This window comes from Neoarius graeffei, chromosome 9, assembly GCF_027579695.1.
Source record: "Neoarius graeffei isolate fNeoGra1 chromosome 9, fNeoGra1.pri, whole genome shotgun sequence".
Lineage (NCBI taxonomy): Eukaryota > Metazoa > Chordata > Actinopteri > Siluriformes > Ariidae > Neoarius > Neoarius graeffei.
In genome coordinates this window covers 33,237,787-33,257,669 of record NC_083577.1, presented here as the reverse complement: position 1 = coordinate 33,257,669, position 19,883 = coordinate 33,237,787, and the positions used below count along the sequence as shown (strand labels likewise).

Here is a 19,883-nt window from a genome sequence, read left to right as displayed (position 1 = left end):
GAGGAATGGGCTAAAATTCCTCCAAGCCGGTGTGCAGGACTGATCAACAGTTACCGCAAACATTTAGTTGCAGTTATTGCTGCACAAGGGGGTCAGACCAGCTACTGAAAGCAAAGGTTCACATACTTTTGCCACTCACAGGTATGCAATATTGGATCATTTTCCTCAATAAATAAATGAGCAAGTATAATATTTTTGTCTCATTTGTTTAACTGGGTTCTCTTTATCTACTTTTAGGACTTGTGTGAAAATCTGATGTTGTTTTAGGTCATATTTATGCAGAAATATAGAAAATTCTAAAGGGTTCACAAACTTTCAAGCACCACTGTATATTGTCTGAGTGTTTAGTCTATGTCTTGTTCTTATCTAGTGTTTATACTGTTTATTTATACTGTTTGTTTGTCTGAGTGTTTAGTCTACCGGTATGTCTAGTTCCTATCTAGAGTGTTTATACTGTTTATATTGTTGTTTGTTTTTTTCAATTATTCTATTTTTATTTATTGCATTGCCTGTTTGCACCGTGGGTCAGAGAGGACTGATATTTCATCTGTGCTGTATGTCGAGCATGTATAGCATATTTGACAATAAAGTTGACTTGACTTTATCTACTTTTAGGACTTGTGTGACAATCTGACGGAGTTTTAGGTCATATTTATGCAGAAATACAGAAAATCCTAAAGGGTTCACAAACTTTCAAGCACCACTGTAGCTCACAAACTAGTGCTCCTAAATTTTGAGACGTTCAATATCAATTCATGAGCCTTCTCTCTGATGACTGATTACCTGCCAAGTGGTGAGTTTTCTTGATGTATCAAATTTGTGATTTGTATTACAGCGAGCTGGTCATTTTGAATTTCAACAAAAACTAGTTTTTCCTTCTCCTCCTTGAAACTGCAGAGAAAGTTTAACTATCTCAGACCATCCTGAAAAATGTATTGCTCACATTTTTGAAATTTATCATGGTTCATCTATAATGCGTGAACACATCTGATCATTAGCATTGCCAAACAGGAAGTGAGGCCATATCTCAGCAACGACTTGACCTACTGTCATCAAATTTTCTATATCTCCATGGAAACAAGTGCTGATGCTCTAAATGGCTTCTGCTCTTCCTCTGTCAGTGGGGGCAGAAAGTGCTTGGCTCCTTAATTGCTCCTTGCAGCTATATTTGTTTTTGTTGATGTTAACATTTAGTGCTTATCGCCAAGTACAGACACCACATCACATTTTCCACTCATCGGTGAATAATAATTAGTGAAAATTAAATAATAACACGCACCAGTGGTGTAAGCATTGCTGTCACAAACCCAGAAGACGATACACATATACGGGTGTATTCTTAAGAATAGCTTGTAGTTTTACTGTGACTGTATTTTGATTGTTATACTGAAAGACATACTATACTTGCAGGGAGTGGAATCATAATATTTATGCTATTTAATCATTTTATTCATTTTAACAGATTTAACAAGAGTGCTCTGAGAGCACAATTCCCCCCGCTGGCAACTGTGCCATAACTCTGGTAAAATGCGACTGAATTGAACGAAACTGTAATATGCGTATTACCGACATATAACAAAGAATCCTGACAAGTTTCATGAAATTCCTCCAAAAATCGTGAGAGGAGTTGATTTCAGAAGGTGAGCACCCTTCCAGGGACAGACAGACATCACCACGACATAATCCTGCTTCGGGCCTTTCGGGATAAAAATTGTGAGGGAAGTTGATTTCAGAAAGCAAGCACACCTTGATGAAACTGCCAAAGTACAAATTTGTTAATAATCAAGGGCATAACTCTGGTAAAATTTGCCCAAATTAAACGAAATTTCAATATGCGTATAACTGTCATAGAACAAAGAATCCTTTTGCCAAGTTTGGTGAAATTCCTCCACAAATTGTGAGAGGAGTTGATTTCAGAAGAACGTTCACTCTCGTGAAATTGTCAAAGTACAAGTTATTTAATCAAGGCTCAAAACTCTGGTCAAATTTTCACAAGCGAAATTAAATCGCAATATGCGTATTACCGTCATATAACAAGGCCTTTCGTCAAGCTTCGAGAAATTCATCCAAAAATCGTGAGAGGAGTTGATGTCAGAAGGCGAGCACACCTTCATGAAATTGTGAAAGTGCAAGGTTGTTAATCAAGGGCCACGACTCTGGTAAAATGCGACCGAATTGAACAAAATAACAACATGCATATTACTGACATATAACAAGGCCTTTTGCCAAGTTTGGTGAAATTCCTCCACAAATTGTGAGAGGAGTTGATTTCAGAAGGAAAACACACGTTCATAAAATGGTCAAAGTATAATTTTGTTAATCAAGGGCCGTAACTCTGGTAAAACATGACCCAATTTAACAAAATTACAATATGCGTATTACTGACATATAATAAAGAATCCTGCCAAGTTTCGTGAAATTCCTCCAAAAATTATGAGAGGAGTTGATTTCAGAAGGTGAGCACCCTTCCCGGGACGGACGGACATCATCACGACATAATCCCGCTTCAGGCCTTTCGGCCAGCGGGGGATAATAAAAATTGTGAGAGGAGTTGATGTCAGAAGAGCGTACACCCTCATGAAATTGTCAAAGTACAAGTTATTTAATCAGGGGTCAAAACTCTGGCAAAATTTTTACAAGCGAAATTAAATCGCAATATGCGTATTACCGTCATATAACAAGGCCTTTTGCCAAACTTCGAGAAATTTGTACAAAAATCGTGAGAGGAGTTGATGTCAGAAGGCGAGCACACCTTCATGAAATTGTGAAAGTACAAGGTTGTTAATCAAGGGCCACAACTCTGGTAAAATGCGACCGAATTGAACAAAACACCGATATGCGCTGTAACTCTGGTAAAACATGACCCAATTTAACGAAATTACAATATGCGTATTACCGACATACAACCCCGGTTCCCAAAAAGTTGGGACAAAGTACAAATTGTACATAAAAACGGAATGCAATAATTTACAAACCTCAAAAACTGATCTTGTATTCACAATAGAACATAGACAACATATCAAATGTCGAAAGTGAGACATTTTGAAATTTCATGCCAAATATTGGCTCATTTGAAATTTCATGACAGCAACACATCTCAAAAAAGTTGGGACAGGGGCAATAAGAGGCTGGAAAAGTTAAAGGTACAAAAAAGGAACAGCTGGAGGACCAAATTGCAACTCATTAGGTCAATTGGCAATAGGTCATTAACATGACTGGGTATAAAAAGAGCATCTTGGAGAGGCAGCGGCTCTCAGAAGTAAAGATGGGAAGAGGATCACCAATCCCCCTAATTCTGCACCGACAGATAGTGGAGCAATATCAGAAAGGAGTTCGACAGTGTAAAATTGCAAAAAGTTTGAAGATATCATCATCTCCAGTGCATAACATCATCAAAAGATTCAGAGAATCTGGAAGAATCTCTGTGCGTAAGGGTCAAGGCCGGAAAACCATACTGGGTGCCCGTGATCTTCGGGCCCTTAGACGGCACTGCATCACATACAGGCATGCTTCTGTATTGGAAATCACAAAATGGGCTCAGGAATATTTCCAGAGAACATTATCTGTGAACACAATTCACCGTGCCATCCGCCGTTGCCAGCTAAAACTCTATAGTTCAAAGAAGAAGCCGTATCTAAACATGATCCAGAAGCGCAGACGTCTTCTCTGGGCCAAGGCTCATTTAAAATGGACTGTGGCAAAGTGGAAAACTGTTCTGTGGTCAGACGAATCAAAATTTGAAGTTCTTTATGGAAATCAGGGACGCCGTGTCATTCGGACTAAAGAGGAGAAGGACGACCCGAGTTGTTATCAGCGCTCAGTTCAGAAGCCTGCATCTCTGATGGTATGGGGTTGCATTAGTGCGTGTGGCATGGGCAGCTTACACATCTGGAAAGACACCATCAGTGCTGAAAGGTATATCCAGGTTCTAGAGCAACATATGCTCCCATCCAGACGACGTCTCTTTCAGGGAAGACCTTGCATTTTCCAACATGACAATGCCAAACCACATGCTGCATCAATTACAGCATCATGGCTGCGTAGAAGAAGGGTCCGGGTACTGAACTGGCCAGCCTGCAGTCCAGATCTTTCACCCATAGAAAACATTTCGCGCATCATAAAACGGAAGATACGACAAAAAAGACCTAAGACAGTTGAGCAACTAGACTCCTACATTAGACAAGAATGGGTTAACCTTCCTATCCCTAAACTTGAGCAACTTGTCTCCTCAGTCCCCAGACGTTTACAGACTGTTGTAAAGAGAAAAGGGGATGTCTCACAGTGGTAAACATGGCCTTGTCCCAACTTTTTTGAGATGTGTTGTTGTCATGAAATTTAAAATCACCTAATTTTTTTCTTTAAATGATACATTTTGTCAGTTTAAACATTTGATATGTCATCTATGTTCTATTCTGAATAAAATATGGAATTTTGAAACTTCCACATCATTGCATTCCGTTTTTATTTACAATTTGTACTTTGTCCCAACTTTTTTGGAATCGGGGTTGTATAACAAAGAATCCTGCCAAGTTTCGTGAAAATCCTCCAAAAATTCTGAGAGGAGTTGATTTCAGAACGTGAGCACCCTTCCCGGGACGGACGGAAATGACCCCAGCATCGGTCCTTTCAGCCAGCGGGGGATAAAAACAAAACACAACGCGTCTTGAATATCGGTATCGGAAATAAACCCGAGTGTGAACTGTGAACTACAGCGTCCCATGTGAGAATGCCAGCGTTAACACACTCACCCGTCCTCTCTCCACCTGAGTGGTGAGCATAACCACCATGGAGGAGCCCTGCTCCCATGTCATCCGCCAGAAGTCAGTGCAAGTACTGGGCAAGGGCCCTTGACAGGCGATATATCGATTGATAATACTCGAAGCTGGAATTTCCATCTGAAATAATTCCCAATGATATAGGCACTCAGTAAACAGTATAAAATTTAAGCTAAATAATAGAAAAAGCTGAAAAAAAAACCAAGAACAAAAAAACCCAACTCACATTGATGTAATTTGCGTTGATATAGTCATCTGTGCCTTTCAATATGACGCGTGTGGCATCGTCTGAGGAATACATTAAAAGCATAGGGTAAATATTAGTGTCCCAGTCATGATGGAAACTGTCAGGGTGCAATGATACTCACAAGGTGAGATGTCTCTGTAGCGGTTCTTGGAGATGTTCTGAGGTAACCTGGCACATGACATGGTCATTCCAGGCCTTTTACGGTAGAGTTGCTACAAAAAAAAGTCAAAGAAAATCCTTTGATTACTACATAACCAGATGTGGTGGCAAAGGAATCCCCCAACCCTTCTGTGGAGGCATTGTATCTAACAAACACTGTAACATCAGTCTCAGGAGAGAACAACAGAGACATCATGTCTGACAAGAGGCCTGGATTAGAAATAAGCCCAAAGGTCCTTTACAGCTCTTTTAATCAATACTAAACACATGTTTCTGTTCAAGCTGGCAATCCTCTTGCAGCATTCCAGGCATGAAGAGATACGCTGCTTCATAAAATCGCAATATTGTTAACGCGGAAAATCTGGATGACGACATGACACTTTTGTACACAGAAATAAAAAATGCTAATTAAAAGCGCCACAACTAGCATAGTCCCGCTGATACAACAGCCGTTTTTTTACAAGTTGTTTGACTAATGTCCTTCGTAAAAACTGTGAAGTGGCCAACATTCATTGCTGATCTGCTGCTCAAGACAAGACGCCCTGAAGTCTCCGACTCTTTTCAATATCTACATGGACTTTGTGGTTAGGATTGCTCGACATGAAGTGGAGAGGTTATATCCAGAGACGGGCTTTAAAATCAAGTACTGCATTCCTAACGAGGTATCACCAGTTCCAGGGCTGGTTCGGGGCCAGTGCTGGTGCTGGTTCACAACTCGTTCAACTTGCGAGCCAGCTGAGAACCAGTTTGCTTTTCCATAGCTTGTGGTGCTAAAGGGAGCCACGTCATTACGTCGCTGTATACGTCAGTTACGTCGCTGCGTTTGCATAAACCTTGGCGCGAATATCGAAGCAACAACAACACGGAGAAGAAGCAGCAGCAACAACAACAATAATGGATGACTTTGCGTTTGTACAGCTGCTGCTTCTCGTCGCTTAAAAATGGCGACCTTTCGCGGTCTTCCAATTGTTGTTGGTCTTAACAACTCCGCCCCCCCCCCCCCCCCCCGCAAGCGGTTCTTTCCTCTGGCCCAGCAGAGAGTTGGTGCTAGCCTGGAACCGGTTTTTCCGGCCCCAGAGCCAGTTCTTTGTCAGTGGAAACAGAAAACCCGGTTCCAAACTAAGCACTGGCCCCGAAACAGCCCTGGAACTGCTTTGGTGGAAAAGGGGTGCAAGAGAGCTCTGGAAAAACACAAGCGCGATTGGGGAGAATAGAATAATGGAGCTTCTGTATGCAGACGACCAAGCCATTTTTGCGGAGTCAACTGAGGAACTACAACCCATCCTCCAGATTTATCATAACACGTATACTCGGTTCGGACTGAAAATGTCATACACCAAAACAGAAACGATGGCCTTTAATATCGATGAAGCCGTCAAGAACCAAGAGAGCCTCATGTATGTAAACGGGGCTAAAATAAAGAACGTGAGAAGATTCCGATGCCTAGGTTACACCATCACGAACTCCAGCGAGGACACGCAGACCCTTGGCTCGAGAACTGGATCCGCATTTGAAAAATGGAACAAGCTTAAACATGTCCTCACGGATCAGCATATACCTAGAGTAAAGTTCCTCACTGCATGTGTGAGATCCCGACTCTTGTACAGTGTACAGACATGGCAACTGACTACGAAAGAAGTCGCAAAGATCAAGCTCGTACGGAATGGATTCCTGAGGAAGATGGTGAAGGGTGGATACAGAAGACAGAAGGATGACAGAACTGAAGAAAACGTGAATGATGATAAACAGGATTGGAGATTCAAACTCTCAAATGGAGACATACACCGCAGTACTGAGACAAAACTGATCAAGTCCTTCTGCTTATGATTAAAATACAGTGGTGCTTGAAAGTTTGCGAACCCTTTAGAATTTTCTATATTTCTGCATAAATATGACCTAAAACAACATCAGATTTTCACACAAGTCCTAAAAGTAGATAAAGAGAACCCAGTTAAACAAATGAGACAAAATATTATACTTGGTCATTTATTTATTGAGGAAAATGATCCAATATTACATATCTGTGAGTGGCAAAAGTATGTGAACCTTTGCTTTCAGTATCTGGTGTGACCCCCTTGTGCAGCAATAACTGCAACTAAACGTTTGCGGTAACTGTTGATCAGTCCTGCACACCGGCTTGGAGGAATTTTAGCCCATTCCTCCGTACAGAACAGCTTCAACTCTGGGATGTTGGTGGGTTTCCTCACATGAACTGCTCGCTTCAGGTCCTTCCACAACATTTCGATTGGATTAAGGTCAGGACTTTGACTTGGCTATTCCAAAACATTAACTTTATTCTTCTTTAACCGTTCTTTGGTAGAACGACTTGTGTGCTTAGGGTCAATGTCTTGCTGCATGACCCACCTTCTCTTGAGATTCAGTTCATGGACAGATGTCCTGATATTTTCCTGAAGAATTTGCTGGTATAATTCAGAATTCATTGTTCCATCAATGATTGCAAGCCGTCCTGGCCCAGATGCAGCAAAACAGGCCCAAACCATGATACTACCACCACCATGTTTCACAGATGGGATAAGGTTCTTATGCTGGAATGCAGTGTTTTCCTTTTTCCAAACATAACGCTTCTCATTTAAACCAAAAAGTTATATTTTGGTCTCATCCGTCCACAAAACATTTTTCCAATAGCCTTCTGGCTTGTCCACGTGATCTTTAGCAAACTGCAGACGAGCAGCAATGTTCTTTTTGGAGAGCAGTGGCTTTCTCCTTGCAACCCTGCCATGCACACCATTGTTGTTCAGTGTTCTCCTGATGGTGGACTCATGAACATTAACATTAGCCAATGTGACAGAGGCCTTCAGTTGCTTAGAAGTTACCCTGGGGTCCTTTGTGATCTCGCCGTCTATTACACACCTTGCTCTTGGAGTGATCTTTGTTGGTCGACCACTCCTGGGGAGGGTAACAATGATCTTGAATTTCCTCCATTTGTACACAATCTGTCTGACTGTGGATTGGTGGAGTCCAAACTCTTTAGAGATGGTTTTGTAACCTTTTCCAGCCTGATGAGCATCAACAACGCTTTTTCTGAGGTCCTCAGAAATCTCCTTTGTTCGTGCCATGATACACTTCCACAAACATGTGTTGTGAAGATCAGACTTTGATAGACCCCTGTTCTTTAAATAAAACAGGGTGCCCACTCACACCTGATTGTCATCCCATTGATTGAAAACACCTGACTCTAATTTCACCTTCAAATTAACTGCTAATCCTAGAGGTTCACATACTTTTGCCACTCACAGATATGTAATATTGGATCATTTTCCTCAATAAATAAATGACCAAGTATAATATTTTTGTCTCATTTGTTTAACTGGGTTCTCTTTATCTACTTTTAGGACTTGTGTGAAAATCTGATGATGTTTTAGGTCATATTTATGTAGAAATATAGAAAATTCTAAAGGGTTCACAAACTTTCAAGCACCACTGTACCTGCCACATGTCTGCAGGATGGATAATGGAGACATAAGGAAACAGATACTTTTTGACGAATGCTCCCCAAGTTGGATGAGGTTCGAGAGACTGTTGAGGATAGATGCCCCGCAGATAAGAAGAATGATGATGGATAGAACAAAATTTCAGCATCTACTGGATACAATAGACGCACCCTAAGGAGTCAAACTCTCCAGAAAAGGGAACACGATGATGATGATGACACTCAAACCATTTGAATATCAGCGTATGCACTGCCCAAATTAGAAGAGCAAAGAAACAAACACCATCCATTTTAATCACTTTCTAATCATCCTTTTTTTGTCTTTCAGCGACAACCTTCACAATATAAACATAGTTATCTGATGTTAAATGATGTATACTTGTCTAACATACGTTGACAGATTTTATTTCACATTAATGACATCAAAAAAATCTCTTGTTTACCCTGACAGGACGTGAGGGTGGTGCATCAAACAGGAAAATCAAGTCGAGGCAAGAGCACCAGCCAAAATATTGCTAATGTGAAGAGGGCGGAGCTTCCAGAGGGTATCAGTTAATATCAGAGATTTCAAAACATCTGCACAACTGTCACTCATTCCAGGTTCGACGTGTCAGTTGGATCATTTGCTATTTTAAGGTGTCACATAGAGCGTACTCTGATATTAAAGACGGAGCTACTGCACCAAGCTTGCTGTGTGGACACACACACACACAATCAAACAGGAAGTGATATTAGAGTCTGTTTGATTAAATACAGGAAGTAATAGGAAGTACTTGTGGGTACGGTCACATCCTGGGAAACGCCTTGTCGTGGTTTCAACATGAGTATGTTTACATAACCTAGAAGTGCTTTACAGCTTAAAGGAGAACTGAAGGCACATTTTTTATCATCAAAATTCTATTTCTCTCATTTTATTAAATATCGGAACGCATTTTTGATCGCTATTTTGTCGCCGCTATAGCAAGTTATGAGTGTTTGAAATATGCTCTGTAATATATCAGTCCATATGTCAACGCAATGGCCGTAAACGAGATTCGTTGAGACCTGTGCGAGACATCGTAGGACGGAAGTAAAACGTACAGCGGAAATCAAAGTGACCGACCCTGTGTCCGAAATTGCTCACTCGTTCACTACTCCCTATATAAGGAATTACTATAGAGGACTATATAGTGAGCTCATTGGTAAAATGAGAAAACGTTTCGGACACTAGTCCGTCGCGCTGGTATTTGCACCATTACTGTCGCACAATTAAACGTGCCAGATCAGCCGGCTGGCGGGTTTTCAAAATAATAAATACACGCATGTGTTTTTGTGATGAATCCATATTATACTGAGCGCATTTCCCACATTAATCAATACGAAGTACCTGCATCTTTCAGTTCTTTTACATCAAGGCTGAATACTTTCTTCTTTGCCGCTGCCTTTTATTAAATCAAAATTTGAGACTTTTAATTTGATTTCTTTCAGCGTGACCGCAATGCATGATGGGATATATTGCTTTGGTTAGTGACCATCGGTTGTACACTACTTTTCGTGATGCGTTGCGGGATAGCACTATATAGGGTGTAAATAATCGTCACTAAGGTTTCGGACAGCACTACAAAATGGCATCCTCACTATATAGCGCCCTATATAGTGAGTAGGGAGTGATTTCAGACACAGGGGTAGTCAAAAGACGCGCGCGCCCTCTTTCAAATACTGACGTAATCAAGCCGGAAGTTTTGTTTGTTTTGATAGCAATCAGGAAAGTTTGGAAAAAGTAGGCAGTAATCGTCATTTAAACTCGTTTTTGTGCAATACTTCGTTTGGAAAAGAGTTTTCAAAATGGCGGCACTGACACCTGGCTGACACTTCTTCACGTTTCGAAGTCTCGTGAAGATCGCGCGGATAAGCGATGCCTGCCGTGGACCAAACGAACTAAATTCAGCATGGCTAAAAACCGAACAGGCCGATAAGTATAATATTTAATTGCAATTAGTTGGCAATACGAGTCACGATATAAGGTTAATATAACCGAAAACGTAATTGAATAACCTGTTAATTAAGAAATAAAGCAAGTTTAAAAATGACTTCAGTTCTTTAAAGCAACACTGAAAGTCTCTCACAGGTCTACGATCTTTACATTATATAGATCATTACTGAAACACAGGCATTTCCCCCAATTTAATATTATTTCCTTTTATTTCCTGGGAAACCATAACCACTTTCAAATGGCTTTGGAAGTTTTATGTCTCGTAGTTTACTCTAGTATTTCATGAGCAATTTAACGCTCAGAAAGAGGAAGAAAATACAGATTCGACAGGGTCTGATGCTTGGCAAATTCAGCACTTAGTCTGACCAAATTGGAGGTTTACGCTGAAATGAACAGAATTCTAAACCTTAACGTCTGAATTCACAACACCGATAACTATACTTATAACTACAACTATGATTATACCTCTGCCTGAATTTAGTTCCAGCCTGAAGCAACTATAATCCCGACTATAATATCGGTTAGTCCTGCCACTCAGGGAAATAAATGCACGCAATTTAGGAAGTTTTTTCCAAGTAGTAGCACATTATTCCGAGTCATACTGTACCGCTTGGACTTCAAAACAACCCATGTACACACTTGTTGATCGGTCACAGACTATGGATTACGGAAATATAATAAAAAAGGGTACAAAATACGGAGTGGTTATGGATTTTAATACCGATGCATCACGGATGCTAATAATTTACGGATTGGTCATGGACGTTTCAGCATATTACAGATCGGTTACCAATTTCATACGGCTGATGCATCACGGATAAAAAATAAGTCTAAAATAATGAAATGTTTTGGACTGCCGAAGTTCATATTTAAAATATCTTACCTGCATTTATATGTTTATTAATTTAACACTGATATTTCACAGTAAATAGGGCGGCACGGTGGTGTAGTGGTTAGCGCTGTCGCCTCACAGCAAGAAGGTCCGGGTTCAAGCCCTGTGGCCGGCGAGGGCCTTTCTGTGCGGAGTTTGCATGTTCTCCCCGTGTCCGCGTGGGTTTCCTCCGGGTGCTCCGGTTTCCCCCACAGTCCAAAGACATGCAGGTTAGGTTAACTGGTGACTCTAAATTGACCGTATGTGTGAACATATCCGTGAATAAAAGATATGTGCTTTGTATTAAATTAACTTCTGACTGGTCAGAAGTTTTAGGCCTGGAAAAATCGCTCCAGAAGCAATCTCACTGATACGGGTCAACTCAGGCCTGGGCTATAGGGGTCGTTATCGGTCTGGTGTGACCACCAAGTACATAAACTGCTTAGAACCGATTTATTTATAGTTATTGTTATCAGTATTGCTGACCGGGCCTTCACCATTAGTGACTGATTCATGGCTATGTATCAGAGAAATCAATTTGAATTGATTCATGTTACTACTTTTAACACCATCAATCCATCCATTATCTGTAGCCGCATATCCTGTACAGGGTCGCGAGCAAGCTGGAGCCTATCCCAGCTGACTACGGGCGAAAGGCAGGGTACACCCTGGACAAGTCGCCAGGTCATCACAGGGCTGACACATACACTACCGTTCAAAAGTTTGGGGTCACCCAGACAATTTTGTGTTTTCCATGAAAAGTCACACTTTTATTTCCCACCATAAGTTGTAAAATGAATAGAAAATATAGTCAAGACATTTTTCTGGCTATTTTGAGCATTTAATCGACCCCACAAATGTGACGCTCCAGAAACTCAATCTGCTCAAAGGAAGGTCAGTTTTATAGCTTCTCTAAAGAGCTCAACTGTTTTCAGCTGTGCTAACATGATTGTACAAGGGTTTTCTAATCATCCATTAGCCTTCTGAGGCAATGAGCAAACACATTGTACCATTAGAACACTGGAGTGAGAGTTGCTGGAAATGGGCCTCTATACACCTATGGAGATATTGCACCAAAAACCAGACATTTGCAGCTAGAATAGTCATTTACCACATTAGCAATGTATAGAGTGCATTTCTGATTAGTTTAAAGTGATCTTCATTGAAAAGAACAGTGCTTTTCTTTCAAAAATAAGGACATTTCAAAGTGACCCCAAACTTTTGAACGGTAGTGTAGACACAAACAACCATTCACACTCACATTCACACCTACGGTCAATTTAGAGTCACCAGTTAACCTAACCTGCATGTCTTTGGACTGTGGGGGAAACCGGAGCACCCGGAGGAAACCCACGCGGACACGGGGAGAACATGCAAACTCCACACAGAAAGGCCCTCGCCAGCTACTGGGCTCAAACCCGGACCTTCTTGCTGTGAGGCGACAGTGCTAACCACTACACCACCGTGCCGCCCCCACTTTTAACACCATGGGATTAAAAAAAAATCCATAAGATTTGAACCTGAAGTGGAGAATAAACATATTTCTCCGTCCAGTCAGCTTTAAATATGCTGCTTAGATGATGAGAGCAAATCAAAGAAAAAAAAATCAGCGCAAGTCTTTGAAAACACTTTCTTTGTTGACTCAACAATCTGCCTTGAGGTAAATAAGTTACATAAATTCATGAGATTGTCTACGACAAACTGCATCTGGTACAGAAGTTGAGCTGGTTCATGTTTTTAAAAAACTCAACTTGCTGAACTATGGCCAATTTTTTCAACAAGTTGATCGGTTCTGCTACAGTATTTTTCGAGTACGTGATTCGGTTGGCTGAATTCCTGTGCTGGGTCTGGCAGTGCACACAACCCCTGATCTATCTAGATGACCATTAAACGTCACAGAGTTTCAAATATTGAAATTTCGAGCTGTTTTTTCTTTCGCAGCAGGAAAACCAGAGACCTTAAACAGAAAGTACAACAGTTAAAGAACAACACGACCAAATACATCAGTGGTGCTAATCAATCAGTTTGGATAAAGCATTCATCCAGTGCCAGTGACATTCGTGATTCCGTAAGGACTCACGTCAAACTGAGCGAGCAGAGCTCCACTGCTCAGGCCTTCTTTCAGCTGCTGCATGGAGTCTCTCCAAGCATCCTGATCCAGCTCTGACGGGTCCGAGGGCGATTTGGCTGGAATGTACTGGAAATCGGGCTCCATCTCCAGCTTATCCTCCACCACATCATAGATTGCTTAAAAAGGAAAGGGGGGGGGAACGACAACACTCAGTTTGGACAAAATCTAGAAATTTTGTAATATATATATATATGAGTGATTCCACACTTATGGGTACTGAAATGGGGACATGAACTTATTTTTAAAAATTCACCTAAAACCATTTCTTTTTTTTTTTTTACCATCAGGTCACAAAACATGTAATCTTTAATGAATGATATGTTAAAAGATAACTTTAATTTTCTGAGATGTAATAAAAACATATTTATACGCCAAAGTCAGAACGTGACAGAAGTGTTGTGGACATATATATTCTCAATTTTAACAATGTCGAATTACTTTTTGAAACATAGGAAGGTGATGTTTTAGCAAATATAATTAATAAACATGTGTAGTAGAATAAACATACACATTCTTTCAATAAGATTAACATGGTATATAGCTAGATTGTAATTAATTTGTAACAGACGCGAGATGGACAATCGTAACAGAAGTAATGGAACAGACATCATTTTGGAACTCATAGGCTTGACTTTGGCATATAAATATGTTTTTATTACATCTCAGAAAATTAAAGTTATCTTTTAACATATCATTCATTAAAGATTACATGTTTTGTGACCTGATGGTAAAAAAAGAAATGGTTTTAGGTGAATAAGTTCATGTCCCCATTTCAGTACCCATAAGCGTGGAATCACTCATATATATCGAGAGAGAGAGAGAGAGAGAGAGAGGCTATATTTCTCCCAAAGATTTGCTGAGATACAAAATACATGCAAAAATATTTCAGTCACATCTTTAACAAGAAGTGCACTCAGACGAATGCATACTTTCGCCAAGCCACATATTCGGATTTGCATCAAAATCTAATCAACTGTTCCTTGGCCCATGGCTCACCTATCCTCAAAGTTTCATCAAAATCCGTTCACTACTTTTTGAGTTACGTTGGCAACAGACAAACAAACAGAGGCGAAAACATAACCTCCTCCAACAAAGTTGGCGGAGGTAAAAATGACTCAACTAATTTATCAATAAGGAGTTGCGTTAGAACCGTTCCAGAACAGTTGGCTCCGAGGTAGACAAATTGATCATTTTCCAATTTAATCCCAGTCTTTATTTTATGACCTCAAAATCAAAGCCAGTCTGCCGTAAGAGGAACAAATACACTGCTCTGAAACAAGGGAGCATACAGCTCTCGTACAAGTTCCTGGTTTGTGTTTCCATCTCTCGAAAGGAACCAAGACCATTAAGAAAAGGGAAACAAAACCCAACACGTCCAACATTCCACAGAACTAAAACAACACTTCCACATCCAAATGCAAGTTTAGAAAAATTACATTACTGTTCTTTATTGTTTTTTTTTTTGGCCAAATCTGATATGAATATAAATGTAGCATTTAAAACCGGGTGCGTGCACAATTACACAGCCTTTTGAGCCACTCAGTTCTGTGACTATTTTGATTCGCCACTTATTAGGGACACTTCACAACCTTTTTGCTGGTTGTGCTAGACTGCTGAAGCAGGCTTTAGCAATCTCGTTTTTTGCTAAATACTAGTTTTAAAAAGCCAGACAAGTGAGCGTGTCACTCTGTGACTAATCCTCTTCTCCGCTCCTCATCCACAGATAAGTACCTACTCTGGTACTTTCAAGAACTAAAAAAAGCTTGTGGCCCAGGAACTAATATTGCCCTTGGTTTCCCTGATGGTGTTAGGGTTTTGCTGGGATTCGAACCTGGTTCGTTGGTGTGATAATCCAGCAAACCCCCACTAGGCCACCAGGGGGATGACTCAAATGCAGAGGCGTGAGGCGGAAGTAGAAAAAGAATCAAAAGGTTTATTTAAACTATATACACTATATACAGGGCAAAACAAAAGACAAAAAAAAAACCAAAGAGTAAAATCCAAAAGAAAAGCAAAGTGCAAAAATACAAAAGCTAAGAAGATCAAAAAACACAGTACAAAGGAAACTGGAGATAAACATAACAGCACAAAGACTCCGTGACAAGAGGACTGAACTCAGGGGTATAAATAGACAAACTAATTAAGGACACAGGTGAAGATAATTAGGCAATTAACACAAACACAAAACACAGGAACAGTGGCAGCCTCTAGAGGCCAAAATAAACACGACATGAAAAGGAAATAACAGCGGCCTCTAGAGGCCAAAACAGTCCTAGTCCTAACAGGACCCCCCCCTCTAGGAGCGTCTCCTGACGTTCCCAGGGCGATCCGGATGGGCCGAATGGAAGTCCCGACATAGTTCTTTATCAAGGACATCCCGAGCAGGAACCCAGCAGCGCTCCTCAGGACCATAGCCCTCCCAGTCCACCAGATATTGCAACCCGCCGCGGACCCGGCGGGAGTCAAGCAGGCGATTCACAGTGAACACAGTCTGCCCCTGGAAGATGCGGGGGGGTGGGGGGTTCCTAGGGGCAGGGGCATACGTAGACGTCAGTACGGGCCGTAACAGGGAAACATGGAAAGTGGGGTTGATCCTCAGAGTCCGGGGCAACTGGAGCCGGTAGGAGACAGGGTTCACCCTGCGCACCACCTTGAAGGGGCCAAAGTAGCGAGGAGCAAGCTTGCGGTTCTCCACCCGCAGTGGAAGGTCCTTAGTGGACAGCCAAACACGCTGCCCAGGGCGGAAAGCGTGTGCAGGTCTTCTATGGCGGTTGGCCTGAGTCTGGTTGGTTCTGGAGGTCTGTATGAGGGTCTTCCTGACCTTGCTCCAGGTCTTGCGACACCGTCTCACATATTGGTTGACCGAGGGCACCCCCGCGTCCTCCTCCTGGTCCGGGAACAGAGGTGGCTGGAACCCGAATTGGCACTGGAATGGCGACAGCTTGGTGGCCGATGACTGCAGGGTGTTGTGGGCGTACTCCGCCCATGGCAGCCAGGTGCTCCACGATGTCGGGTTATCCATAGCCAGGCCTCGCAGGGTGGTTTCCAGGTCCTGGTTGAGCCTCTCCGTCTGACCATTGGACTGTGGGTGAAACCCAGAGGAGAGGCTGGCAGTGGCTCCGATGACCTTGCAGAACCCGTGCCACACTCGGGAGGAGAACTGGGGCCCTCGGTCTGAGACGATGTCCTGTGGAAGACCAAAGACTCGGAAGACATGATTAAACAAAAGTTTCGCAGTTTCAAGAGCAGAGGGGAGTTTGCACAGTGGTATGAAGCGGCAGGCCTTGGAGAATCTGTCAACTAAGACCAAAATGACCGTGTTACCTTGTGACTCAGGGAGACCCGTGATAAAGTCGACTGCCACGTGGGACCAGGGACGCCGGGGAATGGTCAGAGGATGCAGGAGACCCTGGGGACGCTGTCGTGGGTTCTTGGTTCTCGTGCAAACCTCACAGGACAGGACAAATGACCTTACTTCCTTCTCCATGTTAGGCCACCAGAAGCGTCTTTTCAGGAAGTCCAGGGTCCTCCGAGCTCCCGGGTGGGCGGTGAGAGGGGAAGAGTGACCCCACTGGAGAACCTTGGCCCGGGCTTGATGTGGGACGTACAAGAGGCCTGGTGGCCCCGTCCCAGGACCGGGGTCCTGGCGTTGGGCTCGTCGGACAGCCTCCTCAATACCCCAGCGGACAGGGGCCACAATCCGGGACACAGGGATAATAGGCCCGACTTCATTCTCCCTGTTAGTGGCAGAGAACAGTCTGGACAGTGCGTCAGGTTTGGTGTTCTTGGAGCCGGGGCGGTATGAGAGGGTGAAGTCAAACCGACTGAAAAACAGGGCCCACCTAGCCTGTCGAGGGTTCAGTCTCTTGGCTTGCTGGAGGTACTCCAGGTTCTTGTGGTCAGTCCAAACCAGGAATGGATGTTGTGCTCCCTCCAGCCAGTGCCTCCACTCCTCAAGGGCCAGTTTGACCGCTAGCAGTTCTCGATCCCCCACATCGTACCGGGACTCAGCAGGACTCAGGCGGTGGGAGAAGTAAGCGCAGGGGTGCAGCTTTCCTTCCGAACGTTGAGAGAGCACCGCGCCGACACCACTGTCCGAGGCGTCCACCTCCACGATGAATGGTTGGGAGGTGTCCGGGAGAACCAGAATGGGTGCCGTGCAGAAGCGGTCCTTGAGGTCTTTGAACGCCTTTTCTGCCTGAGGAGACCAGCCATAAGATCCACCTGTCCCTTTGGTGAGGTCTGACATGGGTGCTGCCACAGAACTGAAGTCCCTGATGAACTTGCGGTAGAAGTTAGCGAATCCTAAGAACCGCTGAACCTCCTTAACGGACTTGGGAGTAGGCCAATCCCGGACGGCCAGGGTCTTGGCAGGGTCCATTTGGAGTTGGCCTGTCCGTACAATAAATCCCAGAAAGGAGACCTCGGGAACATGAAATTCGCATTTCTGGGCCTTGGCGAACAGATTGTTCTGTAGCAGCCTCTGGAGAACCTGGCGGACATGGTGGCGGTGCTCCTGCACGGTCTTGGAAAAGATAAGGATGTCGTCGAGGTAGACAAAAACGTATAGGTTAATCATGTCCCTTAAGACGTCGTTGATTAGGGCCTGAAAAACAGCTGGTGCGTTGGTGAGTCCGAAGGGCATCACCTGGTATTCGTAGTGCCCAGACGGGGTGTTAAAGGCAGTCTTCCACTCGTCTCCCTGTCGGATACGGATGAGGTGGTATGCGTTCCGTAGGTCCAACTTGGTGAAGACGGTGGCGCCTTGGAGCAGGTCGAAAGCTGTGGACATCAGCGGAAGGGGATATCGGTTGCGCACAGTGATCTTATTCAGGCCCCTGTAATCAATACATGGTCGGAGCCCCCCATCCTTCTTGCCGACAAAGAAGAAGCCGGCTCCAGCAGGTGAAGTGGAGGGTCGAATAAACCCAGAGACCAGGGCGTCTTTGAGGTATTCCTCCATAGCCTTGCGTTCTGGCTGAGAGAGGGAAAACAGTCTGCCACGAGGAGGGGTAGTCCCAGGGAGCAAGTCGATGGCACAGTCGTAGGCCCGGTGCGGAGGAAGAACGGCGGCCCTGCTCTTGCTGAATACTTCCTTGAGATCCCAGTACTCTGTGGGAACTTGAGATAACTCGGTGAGATCAGGGGGCTCGGCAGGAGACACAGGAGAGCTAGAGAGCAGACAAGAGGCATGGCATGCAGGGCCCCATTCCACAACCTGGCTTGTTACCCAGTCTATGCGAGGGTTGTGGCGAATAAGCCAAGGAAGGCCTAGAATAACTGGGAACTCAGGTGAAGGAATCAGGTGCAGGGATATTTCTTCCTTGTGACCTTGAGACTGGAGGAAGACTGGAGAAGTAACTTGGGTGACTCTTCCATCACCTAACGCTTGGCCATCGAGGGCAGACACAGACAGAGGGACTTCAAGAGGTGCAGTAGGTATATTGATGCTTTGGGCGAAGTGAATATCCATAAAGTTCCCAGCCGCCCCTGAGTCTATCAAAGCTTGACAAGAGTGGACAGACTCACCCCAGGAGATGGAGACCGGGATGTAGATTCCTTGGCCAGGGAGTCCGGGAGAGAGGGTAGGCCCCGTCACAACCCTCCCTCGGCTGGACGGGGCGGTCCTTTTCCCAAGAGTTCGGGACATGATGCTCGGAAGTGACCAGGCTTGCCACAGTAGATGCAGCACTTGTCCCTCCTTCTGCGCTCCCTCTCAGATGCGGAGAGGCGAGTACGACCCACTTGCATGGGTTCTGGACAGTCACTGAAGGAGGTAGACGGTCTCCAGGTAGAGGTAGGGAGGCTGGGGGGGCTCAAGGCTTGGTGGCGTTCTCTCATCCTGTTGTCCAGACGAATAGCATGTGAGATGAGGGTTTCGAGGTCACTTGGGCATCCAATAGAGGCCAGACCGTCCTTGATGGGGTCAGACAGACCATGGTGGAAGGCTGACACCAGGGCAGTCTCGTTCCATCCACTTACTGCTGCGAGTGTTCGGAACGAGATGGCGTAATCTGCGACGCTTCCTCCTTGCCGGATGGACATGAGCTTTCGGGCTGCGTCGGTACTGATGTCTGCCTGATCGAAGACCCGAAGCATCTCTTCAGAAAACAGCTGGAAATCAAAGCACTCAGGTCCCTGTCTTTGCCAGATAGCAGTAGCCCAGGCTCGCGCCTTACCAGCTAATAAGGTGATCACAAAGGCAATCTTGCGGCGATCCGTAGTGTAGGTGGTAGGCTGAAGCTCAAAGGTGAGTTGACACTGGGTAAGGAACTCT

At 43.8% G+C, this 19,883-nt stretch overlaps 1 protein-coding gene across 4 annotated transcripts in view; it reads right to left on the bottom strand.

The window, feature by feature from the left end:
- The window catches only part of ptpn4a (protein tyrosine phosphatase non-receptor type 4a), a 252,672-nt gene that overhangs the window by 12,034 nt on the left and 220,755 nt on the right, over positions 1–19,883 (bottom strand). For all 4 annotated transcript variants that reach the window (XM_060929322.1, XM_060929318.1, XM_060929319.1 and 1 more), the window contains exons 20-23: positions 13,556–13,722; positions 5,144–5,234; positions 5,002–5,063; positions 4,749–4,895 (exon numbers count right to left, since the gene is read on the bottom strand). In XM_060929322.1, the coding sequence (XP_060785305.1) occupies positions 4,749–4,895; positions 5,002–5,063; positions 5,144–5,234; positions 13,556–13,722 (467 nt within the window). The remainder of the gene's footprint in view (positions 1–4,748; positions 4,896–5,001; positions 5,064–5,143; positions 5,235–13,555; positions 13,723–19,883) is intronic.